Source organism: Homalodisca vitripennis, chromosome 1, assembly GCF_021130785.1.
Source record: "Homalodisca vitripennis isolate AUS2020 chromosome 1, UT_GWSS_2.1, whole genome shotgun sequence".
NCBI classification, from domain to species: Eukaryota; Metazoa; Arthropoda; class Insecta; order Hemiptera; family Cicadellidae; genus Homalodisca; species Homalodisca vitripennis.
The window spans coordinates 194,510,172-194,534,301 of record NC_060207.1 but is presented as its reverse complement, the minus strand read 5'-3'; the positions used below and the strand labels follow the sequence as shown (position 1 = coordinate 194,534,301).

Here is a 24,130-nt window from a genome sequence, read left to right as displayed (position 1 = left end):
TAAATTCACCCCCGGTGTTTTGGCATAATAAGTCGCCCGCCATTCTATGTTTATTTTCATTAGCAATGTAAACAGATGTTTCAGAAAGTTTTTCGAATTATAGCTTTCAACATCTGTTTAGTGCCAGTTTAATTTGAATTATGAAACGTTATTACGTTTCGTTCTTATCATAACATTCGAATGTAAACAAACGTTTTTCGAATGTTTTTCAATTTGAATTCGACTTTATTTGGTGAAATGAATGTGCTATGGGTGGTAAAAAGCACTCTAAATGTTAATTCAGACCAAAAGCTATAACTGTTCCAAATTTCAGCACAATCCGTGTAGCAGTTTCAGCGTGAATCGAGGACAATCCTCCAAACATCAAAAAATCCAAACATTCAAACTTTCGCATTTATAATATTAGTGGGATTGTAATTTGTGTAAGTGTGTAATTTTGATACTCACGTAAGTTACACAAATATACAAATTTCTTTCTGTCCCCCACTTTTGAAAAAATACTATTGTGTGAATAAAGAATTAATAAGGGCAAACAATTAATTTGATCAACAGATCGAGGATGAAACCACTACTTTATGGATTCCTAAGTGAGAATAATGGAAAGTATGTACTTTAAAAAACAGTCATTTATAATATAGACTCTTACGTGCAGTATACGATGCCTCGGCCAAGCTTGGTTCAGGGATATTGAATGGGAACATCAACCAGTTCGGAGACTACGACCAGTGCCTGTCGGTACGACACGACCAGCTGGGAATCTCTGGACAGTACTGTCTAGCCTTGATCTTCGTAGAGCTGCGGAACTCTGGAGATGACCCCAACCTGGCCACCGTCTTAGACCTGGCACAGTCATACCAGGCTATGCCCAGCAGCTTTGGGGATGTGAGTGAGCTACGAAAGAATATTTTTTTAATATCTAGTTTTGTGTCATTTTTTGCAATGACTACTGGCATTTATGAATGTTTAATTAAAATGGAGTGACCAAACGTTTGCTTGACGTGCACAAATAACTACAATGACCGTTAAAAATGTCAATGTGTTTGATGACTCAGTTAGTATAATTCGTTGGTCTCAGGTTATGACTCCTAGAACCACTGTTCGAATCATAAGATTTTTTTCCACACCGAAAAATAATTATCTAGCCTGTCCTGAATTACAATCATGAGATATGTATTTTGAGTATTTTGATAATTTTAGACGTTATTAAGAAAAAAAATCTCAAACTTCTTTGTTTTTATTTTTTGAATATTAAAATGTAAACACTCGTACACACTTTACAACAAAAATTTAAAAGCTTGTGGATCATATTACTTACATCTTTAAAATGAGTCATCTTCTACATTTACGCGTTATGACGCTACGCTCAAAAATAAGGGCGTAAAACTTTAACATTGTTTTTATGGAGAAAAACTCAAGGCCATTCCCACTACAGCTGGCTCTTAATTGGTGATTTCATCACACCATTGTCCGGGAACTGGGATTTATTTAATTCGCTGTATTAATTAAATGTCGAATGGTGTAACTTGTGGTAAGAAAAGAACCTGTGAAAAACAAATTCGTAATACCGCTATACTGTAATGACCGTATTCAAAAGTAGTATTGGGCCTGATACTTGAATTATTTATTTTATAGAGTAGTCTATATAATGATTTGTTTGTTAATGTTTTTACCTGCGTATAAATTAAACAATAATGGTGATATACGTTCTACAGAAGGCCACAATTTTGCCAACATTCTCCACTGTGTCGTGGGGAGTCTGCGTACCCTCCGGCTGCTCCTCCTCTGACGTCGCCATGGCACTCACTGCTGCCCTCCACAGCCACAATCTCACACTCGACATCCACGTGGAGGTGGATCAGGACTCTTGTGAGGTCTACCGTCCTAGGAAGCTCTTACAGGGTGGCGCTTTTATCACTTTGTGAGTCCTGATCATTTTAAATGCGGAATAGGATATTTTCCAAAGAACGTTAGGTTAGGTTGTAGTTGGTGTTGCAATGTAGTTATAAAATATATAAATGAAGTAAAGCTGATCATCTAAAACACTTCAAATCCTTAATCAGGTCATAATTATACATTTTAAAACCCTATTGTGAGTTGGAATTTTGACTATACAGTCTTTTTCTTTAACTACGGTGAAAAAATATAAGTTGCCCAGCTTAATCAACTAAGAATATATCCAAAATAGCCCACACTTAATAGCCCAGAGAATACTTAATTGGTTACCAAGTGGTGCAATCCAATAGTAAGCCTTACCTTTAATTATGAAACAGTCTGTGAGAAAATAGTAGCCCAGTGATGATTCAATACTAAACCCTGTTATCATTTATTTGTTCTCTTAGGGCAAGAAGCTTATAAATTGCACTTAGTCCTACAAGAATCTTAGCGCTGCTTCCTGAGTGACAGGGTATTCAGGATGGGCAAGGTTAGGGGGTAGGGGCCGCCTCTTATCGAGATCCACGAGGAAGAATTAGGGCCCTAATCTCAAAGTCATGTCCACCCCCCCCCCCAAAAAAAAAGAAGGGGAGTCCAGCTCCGAACCAGCCTCTCCAGTCAAAGCAGCCATGAGGTGCAAACACCTTTATTGAGGCTAGCAAGAACATCTGATACTTAGGGAACCACCAACTCTAACAGTCATCTCCCGCAGTAGACTAGACTTATCGAACTACCCTTGCATCCCAGAATCTCGACATTTGCGGTTAGTGATGTGCCGCCCCTCGACATCCATAAGGTTGATCAGATTTAAGTGACACATAGGTTTTTGCTGTGCCAAGTGGTAGGTTCAACTGGAAGGTATAAACCAGCCAGAAGTGATCCCTGCTGGGTACTGTTATCACTTGCAACTTTGTGGTGTCTAGCTATCTAGCGTCAAACGAAAGACACGATGATGATAAATGCATTACAGGAAAATATTCAATATGTTATAGTGAGTAAACTCAGACAATAATAATAAATATCTAGGATTCAAAGATAAAATAAATAAAATTATATGTCTAACCAAATTAGTTCATAACTGCAAGATTCAAATAGAATGCAACTGTAAACAAAAGATTTAGTATGGTAGCGCTATCTACAAAACGCCGCACAGAAATAGCTTTAACGCACACTACTTTCCCCACATAATCCTCATATGGATGTTACGTATATTTTTTTTTAAAATCAAATTCCTCAGTACGGATTGCAGTAACCACTGGTAACAAAAGTTTTTAAACAGTGTTTAAATAGCAAAACCAAATAAAATTCAACGGAATAAAAAATTAAAACAGCAATAATATTCATTTTAAGTTATGCAAATTGAGTCAAATAAAGTGTCATAACATACAATGGGAAACCCGTGTAGTGAAATAGTGCTATAAAATAGAAACACAATTATAGTTTCTAAGTCACAGTCAGAGAATCTATTCTAAGTTTTGTCGTAAGTTTTATGCACAGTTTTATGCCAAAACAGGAGGCCATATGTCCGGATATTAAAATTTTACATAGTTAGCTCTAGTCTAAATAAATATTATGATGAACACATTTTTCAAAAATATTTGTTTCAAAATATCGATGTAAAACATAATAAAATTGTGATTTTATAAAATACGGTTCTGTTTATGTTTTGCATTACTCAGCTAATTTTTCATTCAAATGGTAGCCGCATATCCACGTTTACTAGGTTTTTACTAACTTCTAAAAGCTAACTAACTATTATGACAAAATTCAAACACCTTTGAAAACACATTTTTATATTTTAACTATTTGTGTATCTTTCCTTAACATTTCTTAACAGTTTTTGAATGAGCGCGCGAGATCGAAAGGTGGTTTGCAATGTTGATAATTGAAATATTACCATTATTACTGCTAAACAGTATAATCACAGGATGAGTATATTTTTTAAGTCAGGTTAAGTACCAAACGCGGTACTGTTTAGTAAAAATAAATGTAAATTTTATTTATATTTTTGTTTTATTTTCACGAAGCATTAACATTTGTTATTAATGTTTGTTATGTGGGAAATAATTATGCTATCTGCTTTTGAGAAAATATACATTTAGTGCTTAGGCTATACGATTACTCAGTAAGAAGGATTAAATCAATTTTAACATTACAAAAATCCTAGACCCTATTTCAGCAATTAAAAAAATTAATTGATTGAAAGCTCTCAGTTACATTCGCATGACAGCTTGCTTCGTCTCGAAATACCCCACGATGTCTTCCTCGCAGATTATGCCGATGACACGATGTAGCCGCGGTCGTTAGTGCGAGGATTCCGGCATCGGCCTGTCATGCCTGAAACAATCAATCAATTCAAGTCAATCACTGGATGACGAGTCAGGGACTTGAGCGCCAAGACCGCGCTTCATGCTCACTCGACGGACAACTTCCTCATTGGTCGCCATGCACGTGAGGAACATTGAGGCTTAGAGGAAAACAACTGCAAAGTATCTGGGTGTGTTGCCGGCTTCGGTACTGGGAACACACTAAACGAGAGTGCAGCAGAGAAGACAGTTGAAGGCGTGGCCACTTATCCTCAACCAACCAGAGATATGCTGTGTTGTCAAACTGTCCAATCACCGGACAAACACTAACCTTGAAGCTCCAAAAAATATGAATGGTGTTCTTAATCAGATGATATATAGAAAAAGGAGTAGGAAAAGGCGTATGTTTTGGTAACAAAATCATTTAACTGCAAACAAAATGTGAATGTAATTAGTATTAATATTTAATACATTGTTTACTATAAGACATCTTCTCCAATAAAAGTCAGGTAATTAATCGACCTCTTAATTTTTTGTCTAAAATGTGTCCTTGCTAATCAGCGTAAGACACTGATTCAAACTAAATATTTTCATTTTATTTCTACCGACAATAGCATGTTAAAGAAAAAAAAGTGTACAGTCTAAAATAAATCAAAGCAATGACATAATATGCTGTGTCTTTTATCACGTATATTATAACATATTTCACTTATACTTAAGGGAACTAAAAAAGCGAAAGGGAAATGCATGAAACAAGCGGATAAAGTTTATAACGAAAATAAAACCATAACGAGATCGTTTTTGTCAGGTGCAAGGCGATATGGTAACACCTAAAATGCACAGCACTACTATTGGTCAGACCCCAACCGTCTTCTTTGCTGCTCAGAGTGTAGATGTGTGTGACGGGGCGTCGAAAATCGTCAAGTTTTTACAGCACGATTGTGGGAAACGTTTGAGCTCCTAGATCGAGTAAGATAGATACCATCTTTTGAACACTCAATTCTCCTGTACAGCGCAGAGATTTGGGTGGGTGCAATGAGGAAAAACATTACAGAAAGCGCTTGTTTGCTTACGGTACAAAGAAGAGAACCACCTAGAGCCGACTGGGCCTCCAGTACTATCTCCGGATTGAAGGTAATGATAGTGACCGCAATGAATTCTTTCGACCCGGTCGCCGTTGAGAGGAAGACCATCTCTCGTGAAGCCACCGAGTAGGGCAGAAAAAAGGGTTGGTACTGTTGTAATCAACAGAATTTAGTCTCGGATTTTGGTATAGGAATTGGGAGAATGGTTCTATCGATCATTAGACTGTTTGTCTCATTAGACACCTTAGCTGTTGGATGGACCGTGGTTACGCTGGCTCACTTCTACCAATGTCAGTTCCTGACAAGACACGGCCACTTTCATCATAAGAGGAAATTCAGACCATCTCCGTGTCTGCACTGTCTGGAGGAGGATATAATGACTACCATCATACTTTGTTCATGTGCAGGCTTCGCCCAGACTAGAAGAATGCTAGCTCCTATTATTGGTGAAGTTTCGGCTAACACCATTGATTATTAGATGTTGCCAAGCGAGGACGCTTGATGAATGATGCTCATTAACTAACGTTAACGTCTGTACTGTCCCTTGTGCAAAACGTGAACTTAGATGCCTGGTTGTCCTGTAGGCTTCTGTAAAAGTAACGCAGTCTCTAAACGGACGCAAAGGACACGGCCCGGGTATTAAGTTACCCGATAGGGTTCCAACCCTAATCCTCGTGACCCATAGGGGATTTAGTGGGTGTGGTCCATACAGATCACAATTTTGCAAGGGAGACCCACACTCCGTGTGTAAATGCTTCCCCCTACATAAAAATTCATTGTAAGTACACCATTCTTCTGAAACATAAACCTGATATGACGTGAATGCTGCCTATACAACCATATCCCCAAATATGTTTGTCAAACAACACTGCCTCTGTTGGTGTTGGATTGGGAGATTGAGCCCATTCCTTTGTTATCTAGGTCTAATGATTATGGACCAAGTTTCTTTAAGATTTCTTTTTGTGAGGAACTGTGATTACATTCTAGGTACTAAACCAAATTTTCTCAGTTAATAGGTTCTGTTTCATACTTATGTTTTACTACTCCTCATTCACCACTGATGTGTAGAAAAGGTTTATGCATATAATTACTCTTCATGCAGCATTACTTTACTCTTCCTTATACACTCATTTTGATAACTGCATTTGAATCTTGAACTGTTTTATAAAATTCCGTAGTTAAAACTAACAATGACACTCTTGAGTTTAGCTTTAGTTCACCTTCCTCTTAGTGCAACGTCTGTAATGTGATGTCATATTCATCTGAAGAGATAAAAAAGTCGGCATTGAATCCATTCCTCACCCTTCCCAGCCATAGCTACGTTATGTGTAGAAAACTCACCAGGTAGAAAGACTGTGCTAAGTGACCTTGTCTAAACCATCGTACTGCATTCAATTGTGCACTTGACGAGACGATGAGAATACCTCTTCTACTAGATTACATTTTGGATTCTAACTACCTTTTTGTAGTCTAGGTCTCTAGCTTCTTCATCGCCGACTTTTTTTTGAACTCTTCAGATGAACATGATTCCAGATTCCATGAGTCAAGTCTGTGACAGCACAGATCCTAGATGCTGCAATAAGAGGAAGGTGAACTGAAGCTAAACTCAGCTTTCAAATTGAATCAATCCTTCCCACAGTGGCTGCATTATGTGTATAACACTCTTTTTTTACTAAAAATCTTAGAATTACAATTGAATATGCATTATTATTTAATGGTCCAGTTCAGTCTGTAAATACTACCTATTAAAGATTTTTAAATAAATATTTGTATTTTATAAAATATTGTCTAACATAATCATAATTATGTGTATGTTGACACACAGTACTGATGGCGAGAGAAAAGAAGAGACCTGGATTCTGGCCTATCTGAAATTTGCAGGCGTTACTACTAGTATGTTGCCGCGCCCTGTTTCGTAATTCCATTATTGTTTCACTGCTCCATTGCTAGGATAAACAATTCGCAGGGTTGGCTGTGGGGCGAAGCGCCTGAAATTACCGGGCGGCAACACACTAGTACACAGCTGTGCGCCGGCACGGGCCAGGTCTCTTCTTTTCTCTCGCCAACTATTGTACCTACTAGTAATTTGCCACAATAACTATTAAAATGTGTACTTGTGTTAATTTTAAGGTCCATCATACTGTCTGTATTCCTCATTGCTGTTGCTGGGACGTTCTATGAGTTTTCACAACTTGACAAATGTGGTAACGCACAGAAGAAAAATCACAGTAAGTTTCTTTCTAGGGGAGGGGAGAGGGATTATAATTACTTACTACTTACATTTATATTGTAAGAGAAATATATATATATATATTACATCCAGTTTTCATTAACTAATTTTTTTTAAAGATTTTATCCAAAAAGTGATGTTGGCGTTTTCATTTCGCAAAAACACTATGGAACTGTTGAACACTCACACCCAGAAGGATGAGATATTGTGTCTTCATGGGATCCGTTTTGTGTTTTCTGTTATCATCTACGTGCTCCACCGCGCCATCTTCAACATGTTCTGGCCTGCCACCAACCGCACCAACACTGCACAGGTTCTATTACTATGAATTGTTTGTAACCAAATCATTAGTTTAAAGTTTGTCAATAATAATTTAATTAAATGCTAACTGACATGATTCTAATTATTCAGACTGATTCTAATTATGCTAATTTGAGAATTATTAGTTCTCTTAAAAAAATTAATAACACAATTAATATGTTAAACTTGATGTTTAGACTTTAATATTTCAAGAAAATCACAAACTAATAGTTATTAGTATTTCTATTCCATTATGCTAAAATAAACTAAAAAAATATTACTAATTAACTTAAAATAAATAAATCAATTAATAAAGAGATTTTGTTGAACTGAAAACCATAGTGATTATTAAATAGATAATAATAGTACTAACATTACATGGTGAAAACCATTACCTATAACATAAATAATAATGAAGTTAATCGAATTAAAAGTTTAAGCTCAGTTACAGAAATCAACAAGCAAGTGGAAACGTCAGTATTTCAAATTACGATAAACAAGTAACAATATGAAGGCCAACAATATAACCTGTCACAGAACTATGGGTAGTGATGGAATTCCTTCGTGAGGTAACAAGGAAGGAAATTCCTTTTCCAAAAAGCATAAAAATCAGAAATAAAAATTAAGTTAACTATAATTCTGTGTTTTAGAATCCACAGTTGGTATGCTTGTTTTCCATAGTTAAATTATTAAAGTCATTGTTTTGTGTATGATTTGCAGTTTTTTTAAAGGTGTCTTCTCATTGCCTCATCAGGTGCACAATTGAATGCACTATGATTGTTTTAGACACAATCCCAAAGCATGGTGGAGCAACTGAGTTTTTTCATAAACTATCTATGGTGGGAAGGGTTGATGCTGTAGGAGTGTTAAGTTCAGCTCCACTCCACCTTCCGCTTAGTGCAGCGTCTGAAATCTGACACTGGTACAGATTGACTCATGGAATCTGGAGTCCACTTCCATTTGAAGAGATCCAAAAAATTTTTTTGTAAAAAAGAAGAAGCTCAAAACAAACCTTTTACATTGTGTAGACATCAGAGTCACTTAGCCACAAATTTAAGTGTAATCAATTTAAAGAGACGTTCTCATTGTCTCATCAGGTACACAATTTAGTAAACTTTGAAGTTTTAGACACAATTCCAAAGCATGGCAGAGCAACAACGTTTTTCTACAAATAATGTAGTAATGGTGGGAGGGGAGCACCTAATGATACAATGAGGACACTTCTTCACCTAGATTACACTTGAATTTGTAATCTAGGTGTCTCTGATGTTGAAATGATTCACTTTGAGCTTCTTCGTTATTGACTTTTTTCTATCTCTTCAGACAGACGTGGACTACAGATTCCAGAAGTGAAGTCTGAGACAGCATCAGATTTTACATGGTGCAGTAAATGGAAGTTGAAATGAAGCTTAACTTAACATTTACATAGAAATAACCCTTCCTGCCATAATTATGGTATGTGTAAAGGCAGGGAAATTAAAAATAAATGCAATAACATTTCTTACAACAAACTAGAATTGAAAATTTAAACAAAAAGATCTGCAATAGTGAACACCCACGGTTACAATATTCATTGTAAGTCTCCACGGTTTGTATTTACTGCCAATAGCACAGCCTTTAGAGTTAGCAGGAGAATTGATTTTAGTGGCCATTTTGTACTCCAGTTTGGACCATTCGGAACAACCATCCGGTACAGTCCCAATAACACCTGAGATCAGATTTCAAATTCCACCCAATCAATAACCATATGCTGATAGAACTTGCTTTCACTATAGATCCTTAATCTAATAGTGTATCCAGATTTCATAATTCAGATAATTTTAATGTCTAATGTAAAATATTTTCAACTTTGAAGAGATGTTCTTCCCATAACATCCTTTATATTTCTCAAATAATTGTATGGCTAAAAATAAATTCTGCATATTAAAAACACACAAACTCTCATACAAAGTTTATCAAAATGCTGTAACTTTTGTTTAACCCTTTGACATGCTAGTTAGTACAGTTTTCATAGTCTGGTGTTCTTATGATTTAATGGTTTTTTAACTCTTAAAAGCTATTATTATGGTAATGATTTAATAATAAACTACCTTCAAAACATAAAATAACACAAATCAAGTGGTTTTTTTTTTATAGTAAAAATTTAAAAAACGCATAACAGGGGTTTGGGTACGGTATATTTATACAAGAATATAATGCTCCTGTCAATTTAGAGTATCATCTTAGACGATGTCTTGGACGTAGATATGGCTCACTTATGATTTTGTGATAAAGATTCGTTCCCTTGTGCCTTCGTCAAGAATTTCTGGTGCACATTATCTTGTGACGGAAGTGTTTTGTTAAAATAGGATAATGGATTAAAGAAATGCAATTTATTTTTCAAATATTTGGTTGCTCTAGTTCTAAAGGTTCTTGATTTATCTCTAGAGTACACCCTAGAAATTTATTTTATAATCGTACATGATACAGATATATTGTATTGAATATTTAGAATAGTTACCTCATAATATATACTAATAGACAGCCAAAAAGTTGAAATCGTTCTAATCAGTCAGTGTCTGGAAACACAGAACCTTTTTAATATATTGTAATGAAATTACGAGTAATAACAAAATAAATTTATTAATTTAATGAATATTTTAAGTTTTGAAGCATCAAGGTACCTATGTAACTAAAGAAAAACTGTAAATTTGTGTTGACAGCTGCTGGAGTCAGTTTGGACCATGACGTTCAGATCAGTTTGGAACAATGTAGACACATTTTTGGTACTTAGTGGCCTACTGACTTCATACTACACGACTAGAGACCTACAGGCTGGTCGATCTCTCAACATTCCTGCAATGTACCTCCGCAGATATATCAAGTTAGTAGGTAGGCTGCTTCTTGTCATTTTCTAAACCATTTCTTCAGTTATTTTTGATGTACGGTCTCTGAAACCTCTCACTAAATTCACTAGACTGTTCAGTTTCAAGATTTTAAAATGTCTGGTATGCATTTTTTAACAGGTTCACACCAATTCTGATGCTGGCTGTGTTTATCATAAGAAACACCATTGAAGAGTTGCGTCGAGGCCCACAAGTCATCCAAGTTGTCAAGCGACATGTCCAAGCCTGTCAGAACATTTGGAAACCACTCTTCTACCTAAGCAACTTTGATGGGATTGATCAAATGGTTAGTATTTGCTAATCATTGCATGTTAAAATAAAAGTTTTTTCTGTACATGTGCAATATTAACATAAAACAAAATACAGTATTATTATGTTTCAACATCTTATCTCTTTTTCAGTTGAAGTAACCTAACACTTATAATATTAACTTACCAAAGTGTTGTGACACACTGATATCAGAAATCACAACTAACATGTTGAATGTCTACATCATACACACTAAACCTTCTGGTAGGCCTAAACTTTTGAAGTGTATAAATAAAGATTCTCCCAGTGAATCTCAAACATCTGTTCAGTTTTTAAATGAACATAGGCCTACAAAGCAATAAAAAAGCCTGATCATCCCTTACTTATGTTTTAATGATTGGCAAGAGAGTGAGAAAGAAATTATTTGACTAAAATATTTTTAGCTAAATATGAAGTTTAATTTTTGGTGTTTTGAAAATGTTGAGAATTGTCAATCTCAAAACTTTCAACTGTCAATTTACTCTTTGAGACTCAAAAAAACCAAAGAATATATGTTGGTGTGAATCAAAGAACTTTATCTTCCCTTATTAATTATTTAGCTAGATAAAAACTTCAACGTAATAAGCTAAAATATACATAATTCCTACTTTTAAATTTGGGAAACATATTTAGGAAAATGATTATTAGTGCGAGCATTTTACGTTACAGGACAAACCCTGTTTCGGAATAATTAACCCCTGACAAAGGGTTATCAAAACTTTACTTCCAAATCACCGATGGGACTTAAAAATTGTAAATATATGTTTAAAATATAAAAGTGTTCTTAAAGCAACAGATATCTTTATCTAAATTATCAGTGAACTATTAAAAAGTTCTTACCTAGATATTTGTATTATTACTTATTAAAATGTTTCTTTCTATTATTTCTAAATTAGACTCACTATTTTTTAAATTTCTTAAATTAAAATTTTTACCCCGAGTATTTAGTAAGTTAATAAATATAATTAATTACTTGACTCTGGTTTGTACCAAAATTCTTTGTTACCTGTATATTTCCTTTCTAACGATGAATTAAAAAGGGATGTTGCTTACTTAACCAATAGAGTTAAGGAGTTCTTCCCCTTGGGGGGACCCCACAGATACAACAAAAGTAAGTCCCATTGACCTTGAAATACTCCTCAAGTTCTTATTTTTACCTACAATTATCTAAACATTTGTAAGAGGAGAATGGAATAATATAAGAATAATAATAATAAGGATAATAATAATGTAATAATCATGATATAAGAACTGAAGAGGTTGAATGTCTGCATAAAGAGTGTAAAATATAAGGTTTTATTTTTTTTAATGTTACATTGTTTTCCTAAGTGATTATTATCCTGCTCATTTCTGACAGTCTCTGCTCTTTCACCTGCATTATTGTGATAAATAATAAAAAAACTAAAAAGACATACTATAACTAGTGTTGTTCTTGACTTGTTATCTATTTTGTACAGTGTTTCCCCCCAGCCCATCACCTCATGTCGGACTTTTACTTGTACTTGGGATCTCCATTCCTGATTCTACTGCTGTGGAAGTACAGGCTGCGGGGTGCTCTGTACTTAGTTATAGCTCTGGGCTGTATCACTGCATATAAGGCTGTACTTATTAATTCTGGACACCTGGCCTCTTTCATATACTATGGCATTCAGTAAGTAACACATTTCTATAATCATCAACTATAATTAAAACCCAGCCTGTAAGACGAAAAACTAATGTTTTGTATTTGCTCAATGTTGCATATATACTACTAATGTCATATTTGTAAAAGGTTTATCAAAATGGTAAAGGATGGTAAGCAATGTGGCTTTGAATCTATATAATTACTATGTGAAAAATCTTAAATGGTACTGTAAAGTATATCTTGTTTATTATTATGTATGCAAGTCAGACGACTTACATTTACAGAACAGTCACCATACTATAATTTAAAAATAAAAAATAAATCAATCTCCAAAGGTCCACAATTATGCAATAAATTCCATAATTTCCTCTTATTTGCTTCTAAGGAATGATTAAAATTTTTTTATACTTCACTTTTTCAGGAGTGAAGTATTTTTCATGGACTGTGTTTATCTTCCAAACCCCACTTCAGTCATAGGTATTAATTTGCACAGAAATATAGAATATCTTATTCATGTCAACTGGCTTTTTTATTAAAATATCACACACACAAATGTTATTCTTTAGTAACAAGCAATTTTTTTCTCACAACTACTTATGTTTATTACGACCAATAAACATTCAGCTAAACAAGTCTTTCCAATTAAAATAATTGAAAGAAAGTAAATTTTATGACTTCACAAAAATTTACAAGGAATTCCATAATATATTCTAATTTAAATTTGGCTTTCAGACCCACAAAAATGTCAGAGAGTGCCAGCCGGCTGTATCTGAATCCATTGTTTAGAAGCATGCCTTATGTGGTGGGCATACTGCTGGGCTTCTACTTGCGGATAACTCCTGCCAGAAGTGCGATGTTGACACGAGTAATATACTCTTCAAATTATTTATCACTTGAATATTAATAATGAGAGATATTAGTGAAGTTGGCACCAATCAAATGCAGCTTTTAAATTGTATATATTGGTCAAATATTTTAGGTACTCAAATGTATTAATATATTTGGTAAACACACAATATATAAAAGGTCAAAGATTTTGATATGCTAACAAAATTTAAACTTTAACATTTATGTAGCTTGAGATTATAAAAGTATTATTGTAACAATATTTTAATCGGTACTTTGGTATTAGCTGAAAGCCACTATTTTTTTAAGTTTTTCTTACTTGAGTCCAAAAAATTAAATTTTAAAATGAAAATACTTTATTTGACTTACTGCAAAAATTACATGTCATTATGACGAAAGGTTGTTGTTTTCTGCCTCCCAAAAAGAAGCGATGTTGGCGAGAAAGAGCCCAATCTCTCTCTATCTCTTGTAAAACATGCAAGCAAAGAATATATACTTAGCAAGTTTCTTGTAGTTTCTTGTTACTCCTTCAGCATAAATGAACAAGAAGAATTTAATGTTGCAGAGTAGAGTTTGTCCAAATGTTGGATTTGTTTTATCCTTGTTGTGATATTTTCTAGTCTTATATTACTAGCTTTACCTATACCATTATCAACAGTCTGTCCACATATACCAATTTGTCAAAAACTTCTTCTGACATTTTAAAAGGAACATACGACTAAAGTAAAGTTAAATTAATTTGAGTTGGTATTTTGATTCCGACGGTTGGCATGAGACAAGAAATTTGAGTTAGGTAACTGACACTGTTTCAAGGGGCACACAATGTTCTGAAAGAGGTGGCCCATTCGAATGCATGAAGAAGTAGGTGTCAAATTGTAAGAGCAGATTGACCAACAATACTTGCTTCATACAGTTTGCTCCTCCGATGTGTCCAGCCCTAGTGTTAGAGGTAGCCTTGTTTGAACATAAGAACGTTCTACTCATGCTCGCTTTTAACTGAAGAGGTTGGTGCAGTCCTGGCCTCCCGGGCTGTTTTCAGTGTGAAATTATTGAGAAATAGTTAGTGTCCGCTATTCCTCCTCATGGTACAAGTGGTGGCCTCTATCACCAACCGTACCCATCCTGAATATTCGGTCACTTAGGAAGCAAGTGTAATGTCCTTTTTGGACTAAATGCTATGAGAGGATTCTCAACTTCTTGTCTTAAGAGAACAAAATACAAACAAAAATATGGTAATATTTTGGGTTAATAGTTAAGGTTAAACATTTCAAGAAACATTAATTGAATCTAAACTATATATATATATATATATATATATATATATATATATATATATATATATATATATATGTATATATATATATCAATATGTATTCTCTTCATGTAGAAATAAAAAAACCAAATATTGGTAAACTCTTTTATTAATTTTCGTATGTCAGCATACTTCTTCAGATAACAGTGTATAAATATTTACAAAATTAAATAATGAAACTAACTAAATACAAACAAGAAAATGAACTGAAATAGAATAATAAACCTATATAATATATATATATATACATTTTATATATATTATATATATATACAGGGTGATTCAAAACTAAACGGCAATCTCTGGGGAGCTTATTCTATAGCTAAAAACAAGTAAAAAAAGTTCATATAACCATATGCCCGGAAACGCTTCGTTAGCGAGTTTACGCCTAGCGAAAGAATTTCGCCCGGATTTCAGAACCCTTGGTGAAGTCAGGCCGTATGAAAATGGTAAAGGTAGTTACAAAGATACAAATTACGATTGTTTTTTTATGTTTTTTATATCTGAAAAATTTATTAAAATTCGTCCCAGAGCTGTAAATGCAATACTTTCAGAGATATCTTACGTAAAACACAAGAATTGGTGCAAAGAAATAACACATTTTTGTGTTTAACGTAAGATTACTTCCATAAATGTTAAATAAAGGTCATTTTTTTCTTAAACTGATTTGTAGAACATTATTTAATTCTGAAAAGATTCATGTGAATTACTTAGGAAAAAATTAATAATAGGTATTGAAATTTAGCTTTATTTTAAAAATAAAACAGACGCACAAAAATGCATATTCTTATCTGCATAAAATATTAACTAATGTTTAGGTTGGAGTAACAGCTGATCATTTATTCTAGACTGAACATTAACATAAAATGTATTTACCTTTATAAAACTGTAATAATCACCTATAATAGTTGCTCAAAGTGTCCTCCGTTGTTAGCAATGCACGTTTTCCGCACGACGAATCCACTCTTTTCTAGCGCGTTTCATAACGTTTGGAGCATTCTTGATAGTTTCTGCCGCCTCTGTAATGCGATTACGTAACTCCTCTATGGTGTTAATCCGTTTTGAATAAACAATTGACTTCATCCAACCCCATAAGAAAAAGTCTGCTGGCGTAAGGTCAGGAGAACGTGGTGGCCATTTTTACTGGTCCATTTCGACCAATCCATTGTCTACCGTATGTATCATTTAAATAGTTTTTCACATCATTAGAAAAATGTGGAGGTGCTCCGTCGTGCATAAACCATGCATTTATTCTGTTTTGAACAGGAATATCTTCCAAGAGGGTAGGCAGGTTTGTTTCTTAAAAAATTTAAGTACGCTACTCCATTAAGTCGATTAGGGAGGAAAAATGGACCAATCAAATTATCACCCAGAACACCAAGCCATACATTTGACTATGATGATGTATGTTGAAAATGCCTCGTCGCAGTTTTATGTGGGTTGTCCGTACGCCCAAGTATGGGTATTACGAAAATTTACAATTCCATTTCTAGTAAAACAGGATTCATCAGTAACGAGAATACGCCGAAGAAAATACTGATGTCGTAAACAATTTCTTCTTAACCAGCGGCAGAACATCTTCCGTTTATTAAGATCTTGCGGTAATAAAGTCTTGAACACGTGTTATATGGAATGGGTACAACTGTGCTCATGAAGTGTCCGCCATACGCGCTTGACTGGCAAATATTTAACTGACGTGATAATCGTCTGGTGCTTATGGTTGGTGATAATTCTACAGCATTTATTATTGCTTGTTCATTATTATAGTTCCTTGCGCTACGTTGACGACCAGTATCTATTCGCTTCGGTTAAAAGCTACCAGTTTCTCTAAGTCGTCTCTCCACAGCTTCAAATGTTTTGCGATCAGGTGTTCTTCGATGTGGAAAAGTATCACGATATTCCTGAACTGCAGCTAAACCATTTCTTGTTAACTTTGCCGTACATCAGTATCATGTCCGTATACTCTTCAAACGAATACATACCATTTACATTATCTGCCATTATTTACTAAGATAATTACATACACTTTTATAAAAATATTTAATAAAATATTTTAAAAATAAATATTTAATAAAATATTTTATACACTTGTATAAAATATTTCCAAATAATCACAGGATCTCACAAAATACAATCTTCACACGCCACAATACAAAAACCTCCATAAAGGTTAATTCAAATATTACTTCATGAACTTAATTGTTGATCAGCTGATATTGCCAACCTTTGCAAAGAAAATATGACAATAAAAAGTGTTGAATAAATAATTAGCTGTTACTCACAACCTAAACATTAGTTAATATTTTATGCAGATAAGAATATGCATTTTTGTGCGTCTGTTTTATTTTTAAATAAAGCTAAATTTCAATACCTATTATTAATATTTTTCCTAAGTAATTCACATGAATCTTTTCAGAATTAAATGTTCTACAAATCTGTCTAAGAAAAAAACGACCTTATTTAACATTTATGGAAGTAATCTTACGTTAAAACACAAAAATGTGTTATTTCTTTGCACCAATTCTTGTGTTTTACGTAAGATATCTCTGAAAGTATTGCATTTACAGCTCTGGGACGAATTGTAATAAATTTTTCAGATATAAAAAACATAAAAAACAATCGTATTTGTATCTTTGTAACTACCTTTACCATTTTTCATACGGCCTGACTTCACCAAGGGTTCTGAAATCCGGGCGAAATCTTTCGCTAGGCGTAACTCGCTAACGAAGCGTTTTCCGGGCATATGGTTATATTAACTTTTTTACTTGTTTTAGCTATAGAATAAGCTCTCGAGAGATTGCCGTTTAGTTTTGAATCACCCTGTATATATATATATATAATATATATATATATATATATATAGTTTAGATTAAATTAATGTTTTATATATATATATATATATATATAAAACATTTTACTTTAAATATGTATTTAAAATTTGTTGAAACATCAATTTGTTGATATTTTACAATTAAAATTAGTAGCAACAATTTGTCACTATGAATTTTAAGACAGAAGTATTACATTTTAAACTCTGTCATCTTGACAGTATAAAGAAACAATGTTGAACTTAAAAAGATATATTTGTTGCCATTTTTTAACTGCTCAGGCCGGTGTTGCCTCGGTAGTCTGATGGTTTGTGAGTTTAAAAAAGCAGGCACCAGCCGCAGTAGATTACCAAACCTTGTTTAATAAATTAATTCTTTAAATAGCAGTTTAAAAATGACTTGCCTCAAATAATGGCTTTAAGAACTTCATTTATCATGATCAATACCTACTTTTTTTAACCACTCAGAATAAAAAAGAAGATGGTAATTAAAAATATTTTTTCCATATACAGTAGTCCTACAATTACATACTTATGAACAGCACATACGTACTTATCTTGTACAAATATTTAGGCTTAATCAGATCGTAAGTTTCTCAGTTATTAATGTTGTTAAAGTTGCAGTTTGTTTGAAATGTATAATTAGTTTTATATGTCTAAACGCAGAAATAGACAGTCTAACTTTTAATATAACTCCTGATATTCTGGCTCTACTGTTTAGTCTATGGTAACGTTCAAACTTAGGTATCTATTCTTTTTGACCTTCGAATAAAGTGATTCACGCAGAGACTGACAAGACTATGTATGAACAGAGTTGTGAAGCAACGACTCAACTTTATATTTTTTTGCCGCCACTACAATTTTGCCACTCAGTGCAAATGACACCCCCTGCCCCCTCTTGTTGTGGCCCTGGTCTAGATATAATACGTGTAGTTAACACCACTGCGGCTGTATCATGACTGATCCTAATTACTCAAATAAGACAGCAAGCAATGGGGCTTCTGTCACAGTCAACATGTTAATTTAAAATAATATTGAACTCCATTTGTCTTTCATAATAATATCTATTCATTTAATAAACAATAACTATATATGGAAAAAAGATAAAGGGAGTTCTGGAGTGAATTCATTCCAGGAAAGTTCTGAAGGAATAGAGGTCCAGTTCTTTATAAATACATCTCTAGTGACACCAATATTTTCAGCCATCATGTCTTTTCCAACCCTACCAGGTTGGACTAAGCAATTCTGGAACTGGAATTATAAGGTTGGAACTAGTGAGATAGTTCATTTTCTGCCATTTCGTCCCAACAATTCTTGCCTAGATTTTTATTTCACTGGTGATTTCTTATCTGTGCCTTAGTTTCAAGTGTACTCCATTTCAGAACACTTTGATAATAACAGGGACTAGAAGACTAGATCAGCCATCCATTCTGGTCTTTTTTGTTCTTGTTTTTCCCTTAGGACAAGAAGCTTATAAATTACACTTAGTCCTATAAGAAGTTTAGCACTGCTTCCAGAGTGACAGGATATTCAGGATGGGTAGGTTAGTGGATAGAGGCAGCCTCATCTTAAGACCCATTAGGAAGATTAGGGCACTAATCTCAAAGTCATGTCCTCCCAGAAGAAGGCAAGGCCAGCTCTAAACCAGGCTCTCCAGTCAAAGCAGGCAGGGGGTGGCATACCCCTCGGTTTTGCTAGCAAAAACTCTGATACATAGGGAAAGAACCCTACCAACTCCATCAGTCATCTCCCGCAATAGACTTGACCTATCGAATTATCCTTGCACTCCAGAATCTCGATATTTGTGGTTAGTGATATGCCACTCCTAGACAACCATAAGGTTGTCCAGATTTAAGTGACACACCATCGTTTTTGCTGTGCCCAGTAGTAGGTTCAACTGGAAGGTATAAACCAGCCAGAAGTGATCCCTGCTGGGTGCCATTCTGGTCTTATACTCCTCATTCATCTCATACAAAGAGTTTGGGCCTTTTCCTTTCAAAAAAGGTTCAATTCCTTTTTTTTTTTTTTAAGTGTGTTCCAATACTTCCATGGTCCGACACTTCTTGTAACATCTAAAATCACCACTCAAGAAAAATTGTACCTTGAGAGTGAAAATTAAGATCAGTAGTTATTTATGAGTGTTTATTTTGTTAACAACAGTTTTCCTTTGCAGTCTCAGTTGATAGCAGGGTGGCTGGTTGCTGGTTTAGCGGCATGTTACTCATTCATGGGTCCTGGTGAAGTGTATCTACGCAGTTACCAATACGATGTCGTCAACTCCATCGTATACGGGAGTCTACAACCTTTCACTTGGAGCCTGGCAGTTTCGTGGGTCATCTATGTGTGTCACACGCAGCAAGCAGGTACGAGTTCTTAAGAGCGATACAGTTTACCGAGATCTTTGGTTTTAATAGTTTTAGACATTTAATTCTTCATCCTTAAATAGAAATCTTTTAAAAATTTTCTTATTGAGTTGTATGATTGATGTGATTGCTCATAACATATACATCGCCCAGGCTTATTTTATTTTCCAATGAGTTCATTGAACAGTTGCCAAAGTCACAATGGATTTAAAGGTATAATGTTGTCAGAAAAATGTCACAATAGAATAACTCCTGTCCCCGACCGTAGCACGTTTTATAAGTACTATCAAACCTGTACTGTATGACTGTTCCACTTATTCTTTTTGATAAGATCCACACAAGGGGCATGGTCATGAGGGCAGGTGAAATAAAGAGGTGCCTCTTCTTTTTTAACAATAAAAATGTAAACAAGAAACTCATTTTAACAATGACACACAATAAAAAACATACTGAATCAAAAAAATCAATATATTTATGCAATTTTTGTATAAAAACAGATGCTTCTACAGTTTCAGTATAACTATTATGATCCAGAGACATGCAATAAATTGCAATGTGCTAGAAAGCTTCTTGAAATGGTAAGGACTCATTTTCAAATTTTATTATTCGCTATCTTTTCTCATTGTGATATGTTGGAAACCTGTACATTTGTCATGTTTTGTTTAAGAACCGGTTTCACTAGCAGCCATCTTGATTGTAGTCCCATGAGAACAATGCAACAACAACTAAATGCACTTATACGTCTAAATTATTAATTAATTACAATTTAATAATAATATTGTTAATTAATTACCACCTTATTAATTACGACTTCAATTATAGAATTGTGGGAGATGTTTCATATTAATATATAATTAATAAGCATTTAAAACTTTTTAATTTTTTTATAGGTTATTCAGACAAAAATATCAAAAACTTATTTTGGATGCATAAATTGAGACATCTCTCATAAAAATATGATCAAAAATAAGGGTGTAAAAGTGAATGAGGTTTAAATTGTTCTTTCTTATGTGGACAAACTATGTCTGATCATATTTTCTTAACCCTTAATAACAAATCGATACCCCGACTCAAGCAATTGATAATGCTTTATTAGTCCTTTTAAAATAAAAAAAATTAAATGTGGCTATATTGGAGATGAAGTTAGGATTATGAAGTCCTCTATTTCACCTCAGTACACAAAATAATGTAGAATATGATATATATAATTTTGTTTATAATATGTTAAATGTGTGGTTATTTATATTTGTTCCAGAGTTTTTGAACAGAAAACTGAGCTGGAAAGGTTTTATCGTGTTCAGCCGTATTTCATACGCTGTCTATATCATGCAGTTTATCGTCATGTTTTGGAACATTCTGTCAGCTCAAGCTCCACAATACATTTACATCTCTCAGATTGTAAGTAACATCTTTTACTTACTTTATTTGTTTCAGACGTTGAATTGCCTAATGTAGCTTTGTCATCTAAAACATAAAAGGAAAGAGACATTTGATCGAAGTGTCAGATTCATTTATTGTTAAGCATTACATAAGTTCGACTCAAATTTTTAATAACAGTGTTGTTCCATTTTTCAGATTGACTTAAATGAAATATTTTGTATACTTGTGATTTCAACACTATCCACTCTGCTCTTCCTTCTGCCTCTGAAGTCTCTTTATGAAGTTTTTACTGAAAAAGGTGAGGTTAAGCATTTTTACCTTGTATGAGTGACAGAAATAATTTAGAATACTAGGTAAGTATTAACAACTATTGTACTAACTTGGTCACTAATCTTAAACATTTTATACTTTTCAACATTATATTTTGTTTTGTTATATCTAAAGTATTTGAATATTTAAATATTACTAAATGTTAATGAAAACACTACTTTTCCAAATTGTTTATTTTTTTGACGAGGCCTTTCGAAACCAAAGATTTCATCTTCAGACAACTCCACACAAAAAAATTGTATTTGAATATTGTTAAATTTTTTTATTTTAGAGATAAGCCTATCAATGTTTGCCACTTTAGCATAGTTTATTCCATGCTTAACAGTAAACCAAAAGGTCTTCACAAATAAATGCCGTTTTTAGAATGGGAGATGTAAAATATGATTAATAACAAAATAGTATTGCCACTCTAAAGTTTTCTATAATATCTGTATTTATTTCATTACTTCTTGTTTCCATTCATTGTTAAAGGTTCAGGAAGTAATGTTATTGTAACACAAAATCATGTATTAAAAAAATAAGAGCACAGTGGTCATGTATTTTTTTTAGATATCATGTTAATTTATTCCTGAAGACAAAACAGACATTTAGTGTCAGTTAAAAATATCTAAAGCATTTGATCAGCGCCGACTGTGAAACAAGCTAAGTGATTTGGTTCACATTAAAACAATAAAAGTTTCAATAACTTTTAAATGAATTAACAGATAAGTAAAGTTGTCCCTAGTGCAAAGAGAGACAATGTATATAATTTGAGCTAGAAGCGCTAAACCTTAAATAAGAATTACTCACAATTTTAATCTTGAACACTGAAAATGTGTACCTGATACATGATATATAATTAATTCCATTTTTTAAATATCGTAGGACCCCATCATATTATATCAGAAATACTTTCACTCAAAAAACTATGAACTTCGACTTTGGAGTTCCTCTACATTCAAATAAATACACGGAATGCTGCATAGAAATTGCTGGTGAAACCGTGTGTATGTGCTAGTATATTATAATTTAGTGTTTTAAAATCATATGAAGAAAATTGTTACATTCCTTTTTATGTAGCTGATATTTCATGTCATATATAGTACATAATCATTAACTAACCAACAAAATCATAATCAAAATCATTTATGTTTTAACTGTTAATATTCTTTACAATGTTGTTCCAGAAATTTCACAAGGAAACAAGAAAGAAAAATAAATTGTCTAGTGTGAAAATGACTACCAGAAATTCTTCTGTGACTTATCAGCACATTTATGCCCATCCATACAACACTTACTCTGCAATGCACAAATACAGTCACTCTATCCATGTAACTGGTTTAACCATCCAGCTGCAGTCATTGTGTTAAGTGATGTAAACATAGTTCTTTAAATACATAATAAGCCCTGGTCTAACTTCCGACATTCTTAGACAAACAAGTTGTGATTCCTCATCAGAAGAAGTGACATTAATTTTAGGAAGTGGTTAACTGTTTGATTACACTATAATAAGAATCTCGCACATATTGTAATAAGTTTTACAAACATAACATCTGTAGATATTTGACAATGCACATAAAATTCCTGTGGTCCAAGAACGTAGCCAGAAGAACATTTGTGGAGGTCAAGACAACTGTTATATTCCCAAAGTGAACAGAAAGTAAGGCCCTATTTTGTTCCTTAAAAAGTTCTTGGCCTTTATCTATGTTGAGAATGATCTTTCAGCACTGCATGTCAGTAATATTGAATTATTTAAATAATAATAATCGTTTACTAAAAAAAAAAATAATTCCCCCCCCCAAAAAAGATGTTTTCCTGGCTACATTCTTGGTTTATAAGCTATTATTTTGTACTTAATTCACATAGTTTTGTATTTTGATAAATAAATTCTGAAAGTTGTTTTAAAATAATTTATTATATTTCCTTAATGCATTTTCATTTTATAGGAAATTCCTGTTGTAACAAATAATAACAATATTTTATTAATAGGTATAACAACAATAAGTTTATTATCAATATCAATATTCTAATTTTCTATATCGATTTTTAAATTTACAGGACATGTTTTCTACTAATATTTTATTGTTAAAAAAATTAAATTAAATTAAACATAGTATAACCACAGACTATAAATATTTCTGCACAGCACGATGCTGTCATGTACAGTATAGACACTAACTATAGATATTTCTATAGTATATATACATCTATAGATATAGAAATATCTATAGTCTGTGGTATAACCTTGGTGATTTCCAAATAATTGTAGATAAAAATGTTTAAAACTTTTAAAATGTTGTACTTCGATTTTGAATTTATTTATTTGTACAATTTGATGATCCATGAATTCGTCTACTGTGTAGAAAGCTCTGGACAACATACTGAATGATTTGCCACTGGGTTTCTAATTTTATACATTCTGGGAGTTTGTTATAAAATCTGA

The 24,130-nt window shown here is 33.4% G+C and overlaps 1 protein-coding gene across 2 annotated transcripts in view; it reads left to right on the top strand.

Annotated features, from left to right (window-relative positions):
- Positions 1-23,480, top strand: part of LOC124352985 (nose resistant to fluoxetine protein 6-like) — a 54,943-nt gene extending 31,463 nt beyond the window's left edge. For both annotated transcript variants that reach the window (XM_046802753.1, XM_046802754.1), the window contains exons 4-15: positions 653-882; positions 1,713-1,918; positions 7,454-7,551; positions 7,673-7,866; positions 10,556-10,716; positions 10,859-11,024; positions 12,484-12,677; positions 13,383-13,515; positions 19,809-19,998; positions 21,254-21,396; positions 21,574-21,676; positions 22,875-23,480. In XM_046802753.1, the coding sequence (XP_046658709.1) occupies positions 653-882; positions 1,713-1,918; positions 7,454-7,551; positions 7,673-7,866; positions 10,556-10,716; positions 10,859-11,024; positions 12,484-12,677; positions 13,383-13,515; positions 19,809-19,998; positions 21,254-21,396; positions 21,574-21,676; positions 22,875-22,906 (1,850 nt within the window). In that variant the 3' untranslated portion in view covers positions 22,907-23,480. The remainder of the gene's footprint in view (positions 1-652; positions 883-1,712; positions 1,919-7,453; positions 7,552-7,672; positions 7,867-10,555; positions 10,717-10,858; positions 11,025-12,483; positions 12,678-13,382; positions 13,516-19,808; positions 19,999-21,253; positions 21,397-21,573; positions 21,677-22,874) is intronic.
- The last annotated feature ends 650 nt before the right edge of the window (positions 23,481-24,130 follow it).